This window comes from Sceloporus undulatus, chromosome 5 (genome assembly GCF_019175285.1).
Source record: "Sceloporus undulatus isolate JIND9_A2432 ecotype Alabama chromosome 5, SceUnd_v1.1, whole genome shotgun sequence".
In the NCBI taxonomy this organism is placed as follows: domain Eukaryota; kingdom Metazoa; phylum Chordata; class Lepidosauria; order Squamata; family Phrynosomatidae; genus Sceloporus; species Sceloporus undulatus.
In genome coordinates this window covers 98841641-98860665 of record NC_056526.1, presented here as the reverse complement: position 1 = coordinate 98860665, position 19025 = coordinate 98841641, and the positions used below count along the sequence as shown (strand labels likewise).

Sequence of the window (19025 nt, the reverse complement as noted above, 5' to 3'; positions counted from 1 at the left end):
GTTTCTTATGAACAAGCAATGTACTGATACATGGTGCTGAATTATAAAAGTAATTACAAGAGTAATAATAATAAAATTTATTTTTATCCCGCCTCTCTGCGCAGTGCAACCAGGGTGTCATACAACATTAAAATATACAATTCCATATCCCCAATCCCACCCCCCTTAAAATACAATTAAACAAATTACAATATAAAACATAATTTAAAATATTGAGCAATAAACAACAGGAAAAATCAGGGGTCCAACAAGTTAGATTTTCTTATATTGATGGCCAGGTATCGATTCAAGAAAGGCCTGCCGGAAGAAATCAGTCTTCACAGCTTTTTTGAAACTGCTTAAGGTGGTTATGTGACGGATAAGAGTAAGAATAGGTGTACAAACCATAGAGTAAGCGTCCAACACTGTGTATAAGCAGTAAAGGATTACAAAGGGATTCAGTGGAATTTTCCTTGGAAGAGCATGCACATACACATCGGACGAGCGTGGAAAAATGAATATTTTGGCTCCAAACAAATAACTCCAGCTTCACCATTTTCTTCTAGGTGTGTGACTTGCTGAGTCAGAGTTTGGGGCAAAAGCAAAACAGAGCAGAGAATGAGGGAAGAAGCAAGGGAAAATGGGAATGGGATTGAAGACATTTTTAAAAGACTGTAGGAACTAGAATAAACAGAGAACTGAATAGAGTCACAAGCTACCCCTTAGAAAGACAGAGAGGCTACCACAAATTATGCTGTCGAATTTCTCGCATTTGGGGAAATTGCAAGGTAGAGGGGGGAGGAGGGAGTATTTAGGCTTTCATGCCTCAAAGGGTTGCCATTCTACAAGGGCTATGGCTACTTGTGGGCTAAGCAAGCAAATCAATCCCCACTTCATTCTGTTTCATATTGGGGTTTCCCCCCTTTTTCATTCCCTCCACCAATTGTTTCCCAGCTATTCTTTGCTATTACCTATTGCTGGGTTTCTAAAACTTTCTCTGTCTCAGTTTTTCAAACAGAAATTTATTTATTTATTTGCTTTATATCCCATCTTTCTCCCATTGCAAGACCCAAGGCGGCACAATACCTTAAAATCACAATACAATTAAAAACTCTTAATATAAATACAAGTTAAACTAATTTAAAAACACAAGTTAAAAGCTCTATCTGCTGACACCAAATGCCTCCATAAATAAAAATGTCTTCACATGCCAGTGGAAAGAGAGCAGAAAGGATGTGGAAGGGAATTCCACCATCAGGGAAATGTCTAATTAACAAATTGTAAGCCGTTTTGATAGCCTTGGCTGAAGAGTGGTGTGTGTGTGTGTGTGTATAATCTGGGAGCAGCCACAGAGAACGTTCTCTCTCAAGTCATCACCGACCACATCTGCAAAAATGATGGCATTGAAAGAAAGCCCTCTGTAGATCTTAAGGCATGTGATGGCTCATATAAGGGGATACAGTCTTTCAAATAGTCTGGACTCAGGTCATGTATGGCTTTAAAGGTCAACTCCACTACAGTACTTTACATTCTGCTCAGAGGCAGACCAAAACACTGTAGCTGTTTAAATAGGAGGGGGTGTCTCATAATTGTAAGCTGCTGTGATAGCCATTAGGGCTGAAGGGCGGGGTATAAATACCATCCATCCATCCATCCATCCATAAATAAATAAATAAATAAATGATTCAAACAGAATGTAAATAAGGTTTATGTCACTATGGTCAGATCTGACTCCTCAGGAAATGGTGCAGGTGACACACTAGTTTTAACTGTGCAAATGCACTCCTGGATACAGCTGAAACTTGGGTATCCAGGCTCAAATCTGAGTCCAGAAGTACACCCAAGCTGTATACCTGAGATTTCAAGGTGTGGTGTGTGTGTGTGTGTGTGTGTGTGTGTGTGTGTGTGTGTGTGTGTGTGTGTGAAATGTCCATGACTGGAATTTCCAGGTGGGTGGAATTCATATTCCCTGATTTGCCTTCTGACTGATCAGGAACATCTCTGTTTCATCTGGATTAAGTTTCAATTTGTTCACCCTCATCTAGCCCATTACTGACATCAGTACAGAAACAAGTCAGATGGAAAGGAGAAATACAGTTGTCATCAGCATACTGGTGAAATGACATAGCAAGCAGAATACCCTGCCTCCGGTACTCCTTCTCAAGCTTTCCTGTCTTACTGAATCTGCTAGAAGAAGAGCCATTCTCTCTAACAAATTCTAATGTTCCAAAGTCAATTCACTCATTATGGCATGGGAATTAACTTGTAAATTAGGCAATCTAGTGAGGTGAGCTAAAAAAAATAGAAAGTCAAAGCAAATTGACAGTTTACCAATTTAGGCTATGTACAAACAGGCAGGAAGGGGCGGCGAGACGCCGCCCCTTTCTGCCCTGGATCAGTACCGCAGCAAACGGACACCATGGCAACAGTCCAGCCTCTGCAGAGCACAAAAAGGAGACGGTTTTTCCAGCTTCTTTTTGTGCCTGCGAAGAGACGCCATAGCCATTTCCGGGTGGCTTAAGCACCCCCCTTTGGCGCAGTGCCATTTGGTTGCTGCACCAAAGGGATGTCATCATTGTGTGTGCCGTCTGAATGGCTGTGTGCCAAGATGATACCTGGGCAGTGTGGGGAGGGCTCTCAGTGTGGGGATGCTCAGCCCTCACCCCGCCTGCAGAATGATGCTTTTTGCCCATCTGTACCAGGCCTTAATTAACCAGTTAGTTCCAAACTCCTAAACATTCATAAAAGCATGAAAGCCAGCAGTCCTAGTGGCAGATGTCTTTTTTGACACAATCTTGAAAGCCATGGCTACCAGTGTTATATCCATGCACAAAATTTGGAAGCACTTTGCATTCATTTATTTACAAACTTACATATTTTATTTTATTTTGTTAAAATACATACATTCTCTTATTACAAAAAAACAATTGGCAGGGTTATTTTCTGCCCATACACAGTAACAGTGTGGCAGGAGTATTAAAGCTTATGTCATGAAAGAAAATCAAAAACATTTTCTAATATATAAACCAGTTATAAACAATACATAAATATATATAAAAGAGATTTTAATACCATAATTTCTTAATTGTTTCCCTTTTTGTAAGAAATGGTTTTTCAGATTTACCATTTACCATCATTGTTAGTTTATCCATTATCATTAAGTCATTTGCTTTTACTGTCCATTCATCAAGTCGGTGCTCATTTTTTTCTTTTCCAGTACTTTGCATAAGTTAGGTGGGTTGCTGTGAGGATATATAGAATACAGACTTACATGTTGACCGAATGAGGCACAAAAAGAAAAGTATTTTACTCTAGATCTAGTTCTAGGACTTATTTGAAGAGTCTGGAATTCAACACAGGTACTCAGAAAATATACAAGATGCTGAGCTTCAACTGTGAACCAAGTTTAAGTTGTGTCTAAAACTTGACTTCAGTTTAAACTGCTCTTGAACTGTGAACTTTGAGCCAAGGTCATAGAACACTAATTGGGATGACACTTTCTCCTTTTTTGCCGAGTTGATAAACTTTCGAATGGCCATGGGAAATTACTACAAATTGCATAACTTTCCTCATTATTTGGATACTTGGCACACTTGTATACCTAAGGCCCTGGACAAATGGGCCTATAGGGCGCCTTCGTCGTGTGCTAGGGGTTGGCCAAGGGCGCACCGCCCATATGTGCCTCACCCCTAGCACGTGACGAGGGCATCAACATGGCAGCGCCCTGTACACATGGGCACCGCTATTTTGACGTGACGGATGCTTAGCGAGCGCACGTCGCACCCCTTGTAATGTCACAGGTTCTTTTTGCCGCGCAAGGAAGCCGCATGGTTTGTCCGCTGCGGCTTCCTCACGCGGCAAAACAAGGCGCCAGCGGACTGCCATTTTTGGGCGGTCTTTACCCCGCCTTCGAGTCCTAATGTTGGTCACAACTTAACAATTGGGTGTGATAATTTGTCTCTTCACCAACTTGAATCAGAGTATGGTCTGAAGCAATATATATTAACACCAGATGGAACTTATATCTCTAGGTGTGAGGTGCAAGGGTTTTTCTTTTTGTGTCTAAACAGTGCATACACATGGATTTTGTAGATAAATTGCAATCCTTCCCTTTTTCACCATTCCTTCTACCCCACAAATCTAAGTGGTGGGCATACTTAGTTTGCAGATGTTTCTAGCATTTTTGTTAAATACACTAAAATATCTAATCTCTACATTTTGATAACTAAAAACAATATTTTTTCATGGTGTGATTCTGCTTTTAGGATGGACAAACCGCATGCAGTTTGAAGAGACTTGGGCTACTCTTCTCGGTGTTCTTGTAACCCAGCCAATTGTAATTGATCAAGAGGAAAACCAACAAGAGGTAAAATAATTCACTGAATAATTTCATTTTGTCTGAATTATCTGCCGTGTGACTTACAGTTCTTACTATGAATCCAGTTTCCACCTATGTGTGTGTGTGCACGTGTTTTGGGCCTTCAAGTAGTTTCTGATTTTGGTGACCCTAAGGGGACCCTATCATAGGGTTTTCTTGGCAAGATTTGTTCAGAGGAGGTTTGCCATTGCCATGAGCCTCATTATTTATGATGTCTTTCCAGAGTCCTTGTTTTGTTAATTAATCATTCCCTCTGTTAGTATAGTAGGTTTGAAGTGCAGATGTCATGAAACATAAATAGCATAGTGGGAATGGGGCTAGGAATTCCATAACTTTCCTCCTTACTTGGGACCTTTTATACCTAATAATCACATTAGGTATAAAAAAGCAGGCAGAGACTTCCTACATTTGCTGAAATATATCTAGGGTGCAGAATGTATAATTCTTCCCCTGCTCCAGTCTTGGAAACTGGCACATGGACTCTGCCCTCATATGCATAGGTCCTCAGCCAGCTGTAGCTCAAGTATAAACAGTCTATGGTTAGTCGAAGGCTTTCATGGCTGGCATCCATAGTTTTTTGTGGGTTTTTCGGGCTATGTGGCCATGTTCTAGATGAGTTTCTTCCTGACGTTTTGCCAGCATCTGTGGATGGCATCTTCAGAGAAAATGGTTCAGAGCCTATGGTTACTTGTGGTCCAGTTCTCATGCACTTTTTAATGCAGCCAGCGAATCAGCCCCCCCCCCCCACTCCCCACCCCTGAGTATTACAGCATAGCTATTAGCAATGTCAGGACAGCAGTATCAGTGCAGGTCATGTACACATTGAAGACCAGTACTCCCAGTAATCTGAGGTGCGGGGTAGACTCAAAGAGTAGAATTTAATATAGCAATAGTTAAATGTCATTTTTCCTGGTCTTTTGCTGGAAGTCAGAGCTCTGTTAAGCAGTAGTCCATAATTCTATCAAACCAACCATGAAGCTGCAATTGTTTTTGAATTTTGACTTATTTTGTTGTAGAATAATATCCATAACTTACGGTTTGTGTTTTAATTTTTTCAGGAAGACACAGAAAGGACGCAAATAAATGTTCTAGCTGTTCAAGCCATAACATCCTTGGTGTTAAGTGCAATGACAATACCACTGGCCGGCAATCCATCTGTTAGTTGCTTGGAACAGCAACCTCGAAACAAAGCTTTAAAGGCTCTAGATACAAGGTATTTCAGATGCTGGAGCTCTTGTTGTATCCTAACCTTTCCCTTCTTGAATCCCTTTGTGAGGAGGTTTTAAAAGATTCTTTTATATCTAAGTACAGAAGAGCCCATGATGGTATAGTACAGAGAAAAACTGTTTTCACTCACAGAAAGATAGGTACCTGATCTTCACCTACTTTCACTCCTACCACTCACAGATGCTCATCATGCCCCTGGAGAAGCTACTCTTGAGAGCTGGAGACACTTAGGAATAGTATGAGATATGGTATGGAAGACAGTAGTAGATAGAGGGGACTGACAAATGCTGGGTACCTTGTGTTGCTTGAGCAGATGTGTTTCCTCTAAATGCCAAGGATCATTGTGCATAACCTGTGATCCCCTTATGGTAACAGAATATTACTTGAAAATTTCTGCTCCAAGGTAAAAGGTTGATTCAAATTCATCTATTAATTCTGTGCTTTTCTGGCTTCTCTATGTATGACTAAATACTGTATTTTCTGGCATATAAGACTACTTTTTAACCCAGGAAAATCTTCTCAAAAGTCAGGGGTCGTCTTATACGCCGGGTGTCGTCTTATAGGGCAGGTGCTGAAACTTCCGAGCTGGACTGGAGAATCTGCAGTCGCTGCATATGGTGGGGAGAGCTCAAAAACGGTTGCGGCCACATCCCCGCTATATCCGGCGATTGTATGAAAGCAGCTACCGCTCTGATAGTCTTGGAGATAGGGGGCACTAGGAAGGCAGGGAGAGCTGACCAATCCAAGCAGGCTTTGTATACAACAAGGTTTCCTGCTAAGGACCTGCATTTCATTTAAATTATCATATTGAAATCAAATCTGATGTTTTTTGGATTTTTATTTGGTATGCGTTGGAAGAGGGGTAGTCTTATACGGTGAGTACATCCCAAACTCTATATTTTAACTGGAAAAGTTGGGGGTCATCATATATGCCCAGTTGTCTTATATGCCGGAAAATATGGTAGGTCATTTTATTTGGTATAGAAGTTTATCCCAAATCTTTAGGAAGTCTGTCCCCTTACAAGGGTCTTTATACATATACATATACATATACATATACCTTCCTTGTAGTTACAATGATGGCTGAATTTCTCCATTATCAATTCCCCCGTTGTATATCAGTTACTGTATATACTCGGCTATAAGTCGACCTCATGTTCAAGTTAAGGGTAGGTTTTGGGGGCCAAAATTATGGATTTTTATATGACCCATGGATAAATCGAGGGTAAAACTTAAAGGTATGTAACAAAGGATGTAAAGAAGGCAGCCAGGCTGGAAAGAGATTTGAGGGATGAGCGTTTGCCTTTCCTCCTCCTTGCCAGCCTGGCTATCTCCTTGAGAGGCAGCCAGGAAGGTGAGAGGCTTGAGAGCTGAGTGTTCACTCTTCCTCCTTCTTCTGAGTCTGGGTGTCCCCTTGGGAGGCAACCAGGCTGGGAAGAGGCTCGAAGGATGAGTGCTTACCCTTTTCCCTTCTTCTCAGTCTGGCTATCCCCTCGGTGAGTCCATGCATTTTATAGGGTTGTCTTAGGCAAGTAATACTCAGAGGGTGTTTTACCAGTTCCTTCCTCTGAAATATAACCTATAGAACCTGGCATTTGCTGGTGGTCTCTCATGCAAGTACTAACCAGAGCTGACCCTGTTTAGCTTCGAAATTGGTGCCTTTAGCAAAGTAGTGCTGGCTCATTTTATTAAAAATGAAATTATTTTAACTTTTAAGTTATTATTAAATATTATTAAGTAAAATGTAATTACTTTCACTATTAAATTGATAAATTACTATGGGTATTAAATTAGTATATGACCTAAATCCAATTGCTAGTCCCAATTAGACCTGTTGAATTGGTGACAAATTGCAAGTCAACAGTTATGTCAGTAAAATCAATGACTGAGGTAATCATTTACCAACAAGATTTGCCTGGCTATAGATAATTTTTTAACCATGTGTGCTTATCTATGTTTATCTCAGGTTTGGAAGGAAATTAAATGTCATCAGAGGAATTGTAGAACAAGAAATCCAAGAAATGGCATCCAAGAGAGATAACATTGCTACTCATCACTTGTATCAAGCATGGGATCCAGTTCCATCTCTATCCCCTTCCATTACAGGTATGGATCAAATAGCTGCTTTACGGAAGGCTTATATCTCTGCATTTTCCATTTGATATTGGAGCAGTTTCCAAAATAACTTACCATAGAACTGGAAGAAAACATCAGGTTTAAACATAACTTAAGGTCTTGCAATGGCAAGATTACTGAAACATAAACAATCCTAAACAAATGTTATGCATTGTCTAAAAATTCTGCCAAAGCTTACCTAAGATAAAACTTGAGAAAGGTACTACATATTTCTCTCAGTTGAGAATGATGCAGAGGAAATATATAATAAGAATGTGCCTTGGCTCAGTAATATCAGCTGTTCCCTGTGGTTCAGAACAATCTCTAGCAAAAAGAGGAGGGAAATGCAGTATATCAGTAGAAAAAAGGCTAAAATTATATTTGCCCAAAGTGTCTGTGTATAGCAAATTTTAGGTTTTGCCTGAAACAGTTTTAGGTTTTGCCTGAAGCAATTTTCTTTTTCCTTTCTATTTTAGGTGCTCTTATCAGCCATGAAAAACTTTTATTGCAGATCAATACAGAGCGTGAAATTGGAAATATGGGATATAAACTAGGACAGGTGTGTACAAGTTTCTACATTAGCTGAGTATATTTAACTTATTCAAAACATTCACAACCTTCCAGTGTGTTGCTAGAAAAGTGTTGGGATTTCAAGGTTAATAAAATGATGATGATGGGGAAGAGTTTGTCCCTTATGAGAGTAATTGCTCACAGAAACTTTGTATCTGTTCCTACCCTCACATTAAGGATTACAATGCATCCATGTCCAAGTGGTCACATGTCTTTGAACAGAGGCCATCCCAGTGAAAGTCTTTCAGTTGAAACTTTTCCTTTTTGTGGTTTTCTTGCATAACAGTTAAGAACGAAAAGCAGAAACGGAGGAAAATATAACGTTTAAGATGCTTTTACTACTTTTGCTGCTGATTTTGCTTTGCAGATGGCTACTTTGCACTGTCACAGAGCCCTGTTTCTAATATGCCATCACCTTTATTTTTCAAGGACACCCATACAAAATTAGCTGAGGATAAAATTTAAAAATTGTCACCAAAAAATCCTAAATCTTTCCCCAGCTGCCATGGGATAGAGAGAAGTGATGCATAAGATACACATTTACCCAAGTGCAATTGTGTAAAGAATTATTTGTATTTATTAAGAATACAACCAATGTTTTAGAGTTAAAAATTGTGTCATGTTGAAACATTAAGAAGTGTAGAAACTTGTGTACAAGTCGACCTCATGGCCCTTGTGGTCTCTTCTGACTCTACGATTCTGTGTATAAGTTGAGGGAAACTTTCAGGGTCAAAATCAAGGATTTTGATATGACTCATGGATAAGTCTAGGTTAAAACTTAAGGGGCTATAAGGAAGGATGGAAAGGGGGAAATACCACTTCCCTTCCTTCTCCTCCTCCTCTGGACCTCTACCGACCACAGATTCCCAGGTGCTGGAAGAGAGGTTTTAACAGTGGATTTTAACAGGGAAGCAAGTGGTGTTAAATGAGGTGTTTTTTCCCATGGGAAGAGGAGGCTTGCAAATTGGACTAGGGAGGGGAAGCAAGTGGTGTTAAATGGAGTATTTTTTTTCCATGGGAAGAAAAGGCATGCAAATTGGATTGGGGAGGGAAGCAAGTGGTGTTAAATAAGGTGTTTTTTCCATGGGAAGACGAGGTTTGCAAATCAGACTTGGAACCTCTCCCCCTCCCCCCCCCCTCTCTCTCTCACACACACACACACAGAAAAAGTGCCTCGAGGCACCAAGAGTGAAGCAGTACTATTTATTGACCCGTATATAAGTCGACCCAGGATTTTAAGGTCAATTTTCGGGCATAAATTTCTCACCTTGTAGTTGAGTATATACGGTAGATCTTTTGGTTATGTTTTAAATTCCCTTTTTTGCTGTTTAAGGTGTCTATCCACTCTGTATGGCTGGGAAATAGTATCACACCACTGCGAGAAGAAGAGTGGGATGAAGATGAAGATGATGAGGGCGATATGCCTGCCCCTTCCTCACCACCATCCTCTCCCATCAATTCCAGGTTTTTAGCTGCTTTTGAGCGCGGGATGTACCTTAGTAGCAAGTGTTAGGTGGGATACACACCGCCATATAGTACGTATAGGATACGTACTAGGGTTAGGAAGGGGCGGTGCTTCTGCACCCCCCTAACCCTAGTACGTATCCTATACGTACATTTTTTTTTTTTTTTTTTTTTTTTTTTTTTTTTTTTTTTTTTTTTTGGACGCACAGCATCCAGACGTGTCGCGGTGCCTATGACGTCGCGAGTCCGCGCCAGGCGCCTCGCGACGTCATAGAGGCGCCGCAAGAAGAAGCTCCGAAATGGAGCTTCTTTTTTGCTCCGCGCGGGAGTCGTGCGGTTTGGCTGCTGCGGCTCCCGCACGGAGCAAATGGTGGCGGCGGGGGAGTGCCGCAAAGCGGCGGTTTGTACCCCACCCTAGTTTCTTTATTTTTACATGAAAATCTTCATACCTTCATCAGCCTGTAGTTACTGATTTACTTGACTTTTTAAAATGGAATATTTTATTATAAACAGTAAAAATCAGCTATAATTTTTAAGTATCAAAAGGAGCATTAAATAATTTTAAAATGCCATAATTACTGGTTTTAATATTCTGTCAGCCATTTTTAGTCCCAATATTGAGCAACGAGCATGATATAAATGATTAAAATAATAACAAAAACAGTAACAAAACATAAAATATTAATATTACAATTTTTATATGTTTATCTGTATTTTTTCACATTAATCTTGTTGTGAACCTCTATGATGTTTTGAGAAAAAGATGGTTCTCTGGACAGTGTACAAATAAAATCAGTTTAACAATGAAGCTACTTCAGATTTAAAGAGATAAAAAGAGTTTATCTCTTTAAGCCTCTGCTTAAAGACCTCCAAAGACGAAGACTCCACCATTCTCCAAGGGAGTGTGTTCAAACAGCTCTTACTGTGTTTAGGTGGAATCTCTTTTCCTGCAGCTTGTATCCATTGTTCTGAATCCTTTTCTCTGGAACAGCAGAAAACAAGCTTTCTCCATTTTCAATACAAAACCCTTCAAATACTTAAACAGGGCTATTATAGCACTTCTTAACTGTCGCTTTTCCAGGCTAAATACGCCCAGCTCCTTAAGTCTCTTCTCATAGGGCATGGTTTTCAGACCTTTCACCATTTTGGTCGCCCTCCTCTGGACACGCTCCAGCTTGTCAACATCCTTTTTGAACTGTGGTGGCTAGAACTGGACACAGTATTCCAGGTGAGGCCTGACCAAAGCAGAATAGAGTGGCACTATTGCTTCCCTTGATCTAGATACTATACATCTATTGATGCAGCCTAAAATCACATTGGCCTTTTTAGCTGCTGCATCATACTGTTGACTCATGTTCAACTTGTGGTTTACTAGGATTCCTAGGTTCCTTTCACATGAAGTTTTGTTAAGCCTGGTGTCCCCCATCCTATGTTTGTGTATTTCATTTTTTTCTGCCTAAGTGCAGTACCTTACATTTCTCCCTGTTATTTCATTTTGTTAGCTTTGGCCCAGCTTTCTAATCTGTTAAGGTCATTTTGAATTGTGATTCTGCCCTCCTGGTTTGAATACCTGTAGAGGGATTGGTGAAAGAGACTTCGAAGTAGAGAGTGACTGCAAATCCTCCTAATTTGGTGTCATATACAAATTTGATAATCATGCCCCCTATTCTTTCACCCAAGTTGTTGATAAAGATGTTGAATAGCACTGGGCCCAGGACAGAACTCTGTGGCACCCCACTGGTCACTTCTCTCCATGATGAAGGGGAGCCATTGCTGAGCACCCTTTGGGTTCATCTAGTCAACCAAAAGCTATTCAAGGATGAAATATGCTGCTTGGGAGTATGATCGAATCTCCTTTGGAAGTTCTTAATCAGAGTCTGGATGGACCCCTGTTGAGAGTACTTTGATTGTTTTCCTGAATAGCAGGGGTTGAGCTTGATGGCCCTTGAGGATTCTTCCAACTCCATGATTCTATGGCACCCCTCTTCAGCACTGATGTTAACTAACACTAATCTATACAGAGTTAAAGGGGCATTTATACACAAACTGTCCCTCATCTCCTGCCCACCCAGTGTCTACCTTGCCCTCTTCTTCCTCTACATCTCTTTTCCTGCTGATTGTCCCATACCTTCCTTTACCACTTTGCACCACAATGCCTCTGAGGTCACCTCCACCAGAGCTCAAACTACCCCCCTGCCATCTCTTTTCTACTCCCCAGTTCATTTCAGATTCTATCAAAACATTCTGAGGGGCATGATAGAATCATAGACTCCTAGAGCTCAAAGGGGCTGCAAATGGAACTAGGGAACTGAGTTGTTGACTTCCATGTGCAGAAATCCATTTTTGGACAGTGATTCATAATCATTGTTTCTGGCAGTTCCCTTTGCAGCCCCCGTGGCAGTTGTTGTAGGGTGGCCTAGTCAACAGTAGGAAAACAGGAGGTAGCACCCAAAGTAAAAATGCAGTAATGTGGACTGCAAGAGAGGAAGTAGTGATGCTTCTCACTAGGCCTTAGCTTTATAGCACTTACACTCGTTGCTGCTCCTGACGCTCCAATTCTATGCTCGGGTATAGCTGAAAAAGAGCAGACGTAGCTGACAGAGAAGTTGTTTCCATCTAACATGTGATCCTTTGCTCCTCCTCAATGGACTCCCTTAAATTATTTTAAAACAACTTTGATGTAGTGACATATTAATTTTGTGTCTGGTTATAGGAAGCATCGTGCTGGTGTAGACATACATTCCTGTTCTCAGTTTTTACTGGAGCTGTACAGTCAGTGGATTTTGCCATCAAATCCGAATAAAAGAACTCCAGTTATTCTGATCAGTGAAGTTGTTCGATCTGTAAGTATTTATGTTTTTAATATCATAAATATTTTCTAGAGGTTTTTGACCAGGCCTTTGTAGCATAAGAACATTTCAGACAATACTGTCAAGGCAGGAGGAGTTATTACTGCTTGCTCACAATAAACTGAAGTATACAGTCTCTCAAGTAAGCTTTAGGGTCATTAGCTTTGAAACTAGAAATAATGATTCTTCAGACTGAGAGTTTTGCATGGTGCCTGCCATAATAGAATAACTACTGTTCTTCCTCTCAGGAACAGTAATATTTTATAAAGAAAGGAGGAGTACCCATCTTTAAAACTGGCACTAAATTCCTGGATCAAGTTTGGGCAACATGCTAATATATATTTGCCTGTGAATATCCATTGTAGGAGTAATTTAGAAAAGACATTCATTTAAAATACCTTATCTTAGTTTAACGCTTCTTTCAAAACTCATCCTTCAAGCATCAGATATTTAGAGACTGAAATTGTAAAGGACCTTAAATGCACAGTACTCAAAAATTATAATCCTAAATGTGTGAAAGTAAATCTCAAATTATGATCGACACTCTTCTAGGGAGGATTACATTAGTAAAAATGGTTGTATCGTCAAAACTATTATTCCTTTTCCAGTTGATTCTATTATGTCTCACAAAGACAAGTTTACTAGCTAGCAAAAGGTAGTCAAATTGTTCATTTTTAATGTGAAAAAACCCTGGATTCCCAAAGTCTTAGAGATATGTTCCCTGTATTAAATGAAGACCTACAATTCTTCTAGTATATTTTATTATGAAGTGTTCCAAAATAAACTCAAGAAGAAAGAGGAGTGGGGAAGAGAAGATAGGTATTTATATCCTGTCTTTTTCCCAGTTTGGGATCAGATAAAAACATGTAGTTAAAACTCACAAAATACAAACGCTAAAAGATTATTAAACTAGCAAAAATTTAAAGCCAGTTAAAAACATAATCAATTAAAAAAAATAACACAACAAAAATAGAAAGTCCAGCACATTGTTTAGGTGAGATGGGCCTTGTACATTCAGTCTTCAGAGGCTTGTCGAAAAAGAAATGTCTTCATCTGTTCACACAAGAGGATTTGGGGTTTCAGGGCCTGGGAGAAGCCATTCAAATATCCCTTTCACAATTCCCCACTAGATGTACCTGTGTAAAAGCTGGAACAAAGAGAAATGCCTCCTTAGCAGATGTCAAAACATGGGTAAATTTGTAAGGGAGAATATAGTCTTTCAAATTTTTGAATTTGACAATTATTATTCAGTTGATAATTTCTTTTGATAATTCTCAAAGATCCTGGAAAACCTAGTCCAATTTGCTTTTGCCAACCTCTGCCCCAATTGACCCATTTTTATTTTATTCTCTTTTTAAAAATACAAGATACAATTGATTCAGTGTAAGAATCTAACTGCTAGAGATATTTTTTAGAATAAAAAAATCTTTCTGGACAGCATTCCTACTTTATTACACAGCTGAGGTAAAGACTATAATGAGCAATTTAATACCCTACAAAAAGTCAGGCAAACTTATTTGCAGAGGAATTTGAGCAAACAAGAGAGATTCAAATTCTTAAATATTTTTGAGATTTCATGTACCAAAATGATGTTTGAGTTGAAAGAGCAGATAGATTGTATAACTGATTTTCAAGAAAAATGTTACAGTGCACTTGCAGGTTCTTCTTGGTGGTTTCTGTGACTCACACACTGGGGTACTCACCTTCTCAGTGTATCTTTGGAACTTTCTAAAATAGTTTTTTTTTCTTAAGCTTTTAGGCAGTAGCTCTGTCCACCTGCCATTTTGTCTCACTCAGTTCTCTCATTTATTTTTGTCTTCCAAGTGAGCAGCATCACTAGGAACCTCTAGTGTTATTTCACTTTCAGCAGCATTTCTTTGATTTTTCTCTGCCCTCAGATTGTTGTTTAGACTTTTCTTTCTCCCCATGATTGCCAGACTGTGTTTAACCTGACATTCAGTTATTCTTCAGCTTGTGTCCCTTTTGGCAACTCCCTGAATCTTTGCTATAGTTCAAGCTAATTATTAACTTCACATCTGTTGAACTGTTGATGACTGTAGATGATGGCATCTTCCTGCTCATCCTTTGAAAGGTATGCAGAAACTCCCTGGCAGAGACGGCCACTCTCATTGCTTCCTCTATTTAAGTGAAGCACATAACGTACACATGCGCCCTCACTGCAAGGCTTTTACACCTCCAACACGTAAGAATTATGAATCTTGCCTAAAGTCATTGTTATACAAGCAGGCACTGAAACTATCTCAACTGCTCTCAGCCATGAATTCCATTCTACCTCCGGCAACATCTGATGCAGGCACATTCCATCCATTAAAATGCCTATTGAATGCTGGCACACTCCATCCATCAAAATGCCCTATCAAATCTGATTCCTCTAAGAATGCCAAGCAGTCAAAATCATTGTTGGTCCTGACCATTCAAGGGCAAAGGATTTGACTTTGCCTTCCTGAGCCCTTAGGGCTTTGGATTTGAATATTGGGGCCTTTTCCGCCTTCCCAACAGCATGTTTCCCTGACACTAGGACATTTGTTGGATGTGCAGTTTTTGACCTTGCAACCTCCAGTGGAGAAGAGGAGACAAAGGAAAAGGGATCATAGAGTTGGAAGAGAACACAGGGACCATTGAGTCCAATCTTCTACCATGCAGGAATACTAATCAAAGCACACTCAACAGAAGGCCATCCAGCCTCTGTTTAAAAACCTCCAGAGAAGCAGCTCCACCACATTCCAAGGCAGTATATTCCACTGTTGATCAGCTATGACTGTCAGGAAATTCCTCCTGAGATTTAGGTGGAGTCTCTTTTCCTGTAATTTGAATCCATTACTCCTTGTCCTAGTCTCTAGATAAACATCACACTCACAAGGTGGGGCATTTGTATGCCTCCCCTAAAACTTCCAAAAGTGTATTGGCACTGACTGCTTTGGTAGTGGGTGGCCCTTCGCTTGAATTGCCTGCTACTGCATTGCTGAACATAGTTCAAGTTAATCTTGACTTGCCCTCTGACAAGGATCTTGGACTCTACTCCAACTAGAGGGGCTCCTGAACCCAGTCACACGTCAGTGGCATTCACCTCCTTGAACCCTACCATGCTGTTCAAGAATTCCCTCCTTGATGCAATCTCCCCCTCAATACTGAAGGGCCATCCTGCAGTCACTCTCTACTTCGAAGTCTCTTTCACCAATCCCTCTACAGGTATTCAAACCAGAATGTGCTTCTAGGTGTGACAGAAGCCCTACTAGAGAACCCATGTTTTGTGACTATTCTGTCATGAATCAGCACCTTTATTGCTCACCTTATCACTCTCCTTCTAGATAAACGTCCCATTAGTCACATCACTTATACTATTATGTCGATGCAGGTCACCTCTATGAGATACCTGATTGGCATGTTGTCCTAGATCACTCTCCTGTAGTGTTGCAGCTGGCACTGATCTGTAGTGTTGCAGTTGGCCCTGATATCTTGCTCCTGCCCTGGATAGGAACTTTCTCTAGCATGTATAACACATGCCAACTGAGTCACTTCAAGCCACACCTACATGCAACCGAGACCAATCTACTGACCAACAAATGGCAAACCAGGAGATGGCACAGCCTCCTATAGTGCCTCCTCACCACACAGCTCTGGTTGATCATGATCTGCTTGACCCGCTGCAACATTCAACCTCTCCAGAGACAGTGGAAGATGAGTCAGACACTTGGTGGAACATGAATTTGATTTCCCAACACATGATGTCAGGGTGTTTTCTGAACAATTGCTCTAAGTGGTTAATGCCTTAGAACATCAAGGAAAGACTCAGGAGTTAGAGTCTACTTCTGCATGCAAGTTAAGTTGCTGATCAGCTATCACTTCTGCTACTTCCATCCTTATTGAAAATTTCTCAAAAGTTGTGGTCTACTCCTTCGACTATCCCCTCTACTTCTCCCAGTAATATCTATTGAGTGGCTGACTTGGATGGAAACTGGTTATCTGGTACTGAAAGGCATAGAGCTAGTAGTCATTGATAAGTTAATTTTCCATGAATTTCTTACAACCCCTTTCAAAGCTGGATTGACAGACATCACTATTTCCATGGAAGCAAATTCCATAGTTGTACTGTACAAGGATATATTCAGTGGCCATTCAGCTTTCTCATAGTAACAATGATATAATTTTAAGAAATGACAGCTGATTTGCTTGTTTTCTCCTTCTCATCCTTTTTTCTTTTGGTACTACTTTTGTTTTAAAGATATGCTTTTAAAATCTCTGCACAGTGAAGAGAAGTTTGCTTTATAGTATGTGAATGTGAATGATACTAGGTCTGCCCAGCACTATTTTTATAGTTTAATAAATACTTCTACAGTTAGAGCCTTTGGGCTGAAATTGTGTATTCCTGTTCTTGGGAGGCTTTTTATATTCCCATTCTCCAAAGCAGACCCAGAATGCCAGGTTTACTTTGTGTTTTTTCCTTTTGGATATTCTGTCTCATCCATCATATTCAGTTTTGCTAGTTTCTGTAACAGAAATAAGTGTATTCTCCTTTTTTGAATTCCAATGAAATTTTTGTACATTCTATCAGTTTCTGGTTGTAGTAGCATTACTGAGTGCAATTTAATTTAATTTTTTATTAAGTCAGCACACTGTGACATAATGCAGCATGTCTCACACTTCAGGGGGAACTTTAACATTAGAAGAGGCAGTACGTTTGTTAGATTAGACCTGCCTCCCAGAGTTTAATGGAATAATTTCTTTAGTCCAAATGTCCCTTTTATTCCAAAAGATAAACAGCATATTTCTCTTAACATTTTAACTTAATTTTGTTTAATTGCATATTTATTAATTGTTATTGCTATTGCTATTTTAACATTTCCTTTTCTAGGTGTCCTAGTAAAGCTATGTTGACGTATATTGCATTTATTGCATTAAAATGGGTATTTTAAAATAATTATTTTATGAACAACTTTGAAAGGGCATAATATGTTGTGCTTTTCTGCTTGCAGCTTTTAGCTGTATCTGACTTATTTACAGAAAGGAATCAGTTTGAAATGATGTACACAACATTAACAGAACTACGGAAAGTACACCCCTCAGAAGATGAGATTCTTGTTCAATATTTGGTACCAGCTACATGTAAAGCAGCTGCTGTTCTTGGAATGGTAAACTATTGGTTTATAGTCTGGATTATAATCACAAAATGTATGAGTCTAGGGTTCTAGCTATTTACATTGATAGTCGTGTCCTTCTGATTTCTATCCAGGATGGAGAATGGGGACTTTACTCTCACTGTTCTGCTTCTACCTGGATGACTAAGTGCAAAATGTATTACTGGGGATAACAGCACTTGTGCTGTGGCATTTGTGTCTCCCATTTTTTCTTTCCTTCACCCACAAACTGCTTTGAACAAATCATTTAACACCACTACAATAACTAATAAGTAGGCCTATACTGGAAATTTCTTCGACCCCCTTTCTTTTAACAGTGACATTACATTCTTCCTTGCTCCATTCCTAACTAAAGAACATCAAAACCTTTGGAAGCCATGATTGAACTTATTCTTTTAACATGAGCAGCCAAATGAGAATGCAGACCTTATCCTAAAGAGTGTCATACATTTGCAAATTATGGTCCAAAAAACATTTCAGAAATAATCCCCTTTGAGACTGCTTTAACTGCCCTGGCTGAATGCTAGAGAATTCTGGGAACTATAGTTTTGTAAGACATTTAGCTTTCTCTATCAGAGAGCTCTGGTGCCACGGTAAACTACAGTTCCCAGCATTCCCTAGCACTGAGCTAGGGCAGTTAAAGCAGTCTCAAGCTGGATTTCTTTCTGCAGTGTGTGTTGGACCAAGGAGGAAGAATATCCAGAGGGTAAAATAGTGCTGACTGCTATCTTCTCACATGCAGTTCTTTCCTTGCAAGAAGGTTGGAGGATGAGGGTAGCTATTTAGTATGCCTTTGTTATTGTGGGTTATTTGCTATTGGACTTCCTGAACAATGACCAGGAAATTTCCATTCATTTTCTGCATAATCATGTTTTTTAAAACTGAAAATTTACTACTACTTCTTTTAAAAAAAAAAGGGGGGGGGTGTTGCCTTTTTCCCCCCCCCCCCAGAGCCACCCCTGTCTTACACGAAGTGACAGCAAGACAGACCATTTCACCAAAAAGTAGATGTTTGGGGAGCCATGGTGTCATTTCCTATTAGGGTATCATTAGTGGCCCCCCACTCCCTGCATGGCATCCCTGTGACATCCCTTTCACATTGGGAAAGGCCACAACATTGGCTGACCATTTCCAAGGAGAAGCTTGGCAGAAGGAGGAGGAGCAAGGCATTGCTAGAAATGAACAAAGCAAAAGAGGGAACACAGGTAGTGTGGTATAAAAGGAAACACTATACCACAAAAGGAAATCACTGTAGATCACTGTAGAAGGTGGCAGGTTGTGATAGAA

At 39.9% G+C, this 19025-nt stretch overlaps 1 protein-coding gene across 1 annotated transcript in view; it reads left to right on the top strand.

Moving 5' to 3' along the window:
* Positions 1–19025, top strand: part of HTT (huntingtin) — a 182077-nt gene that overhangs the window by 145698 nt on the left and 17354 nt on the right. The window contains exons 53-59 of the mRNA XM_042469645.1: positions 4245–4345; positions 5416–5570; positions 7551–7690; positions 8176–8258; positions 9603–9733; positions 12447–12576; positions 17577–17732. Of these exons, the coding sequence (XP_042325579.1) occupies positions 4245–4345; positions 5416–5570; positions 7551–7690; positions 8176–8258; positions 9603–9733; positions 12447–12576; positions 17577–17732 (896 nt within the window). The remainder of the gene's footprint in view (positions 1–4244; positions 4346–5415; positions 5571–7550; positions 7691–8175; positions 8259–9602; positions 9734–12446; positions 12577–17576; positions 17733–19025) is intronic.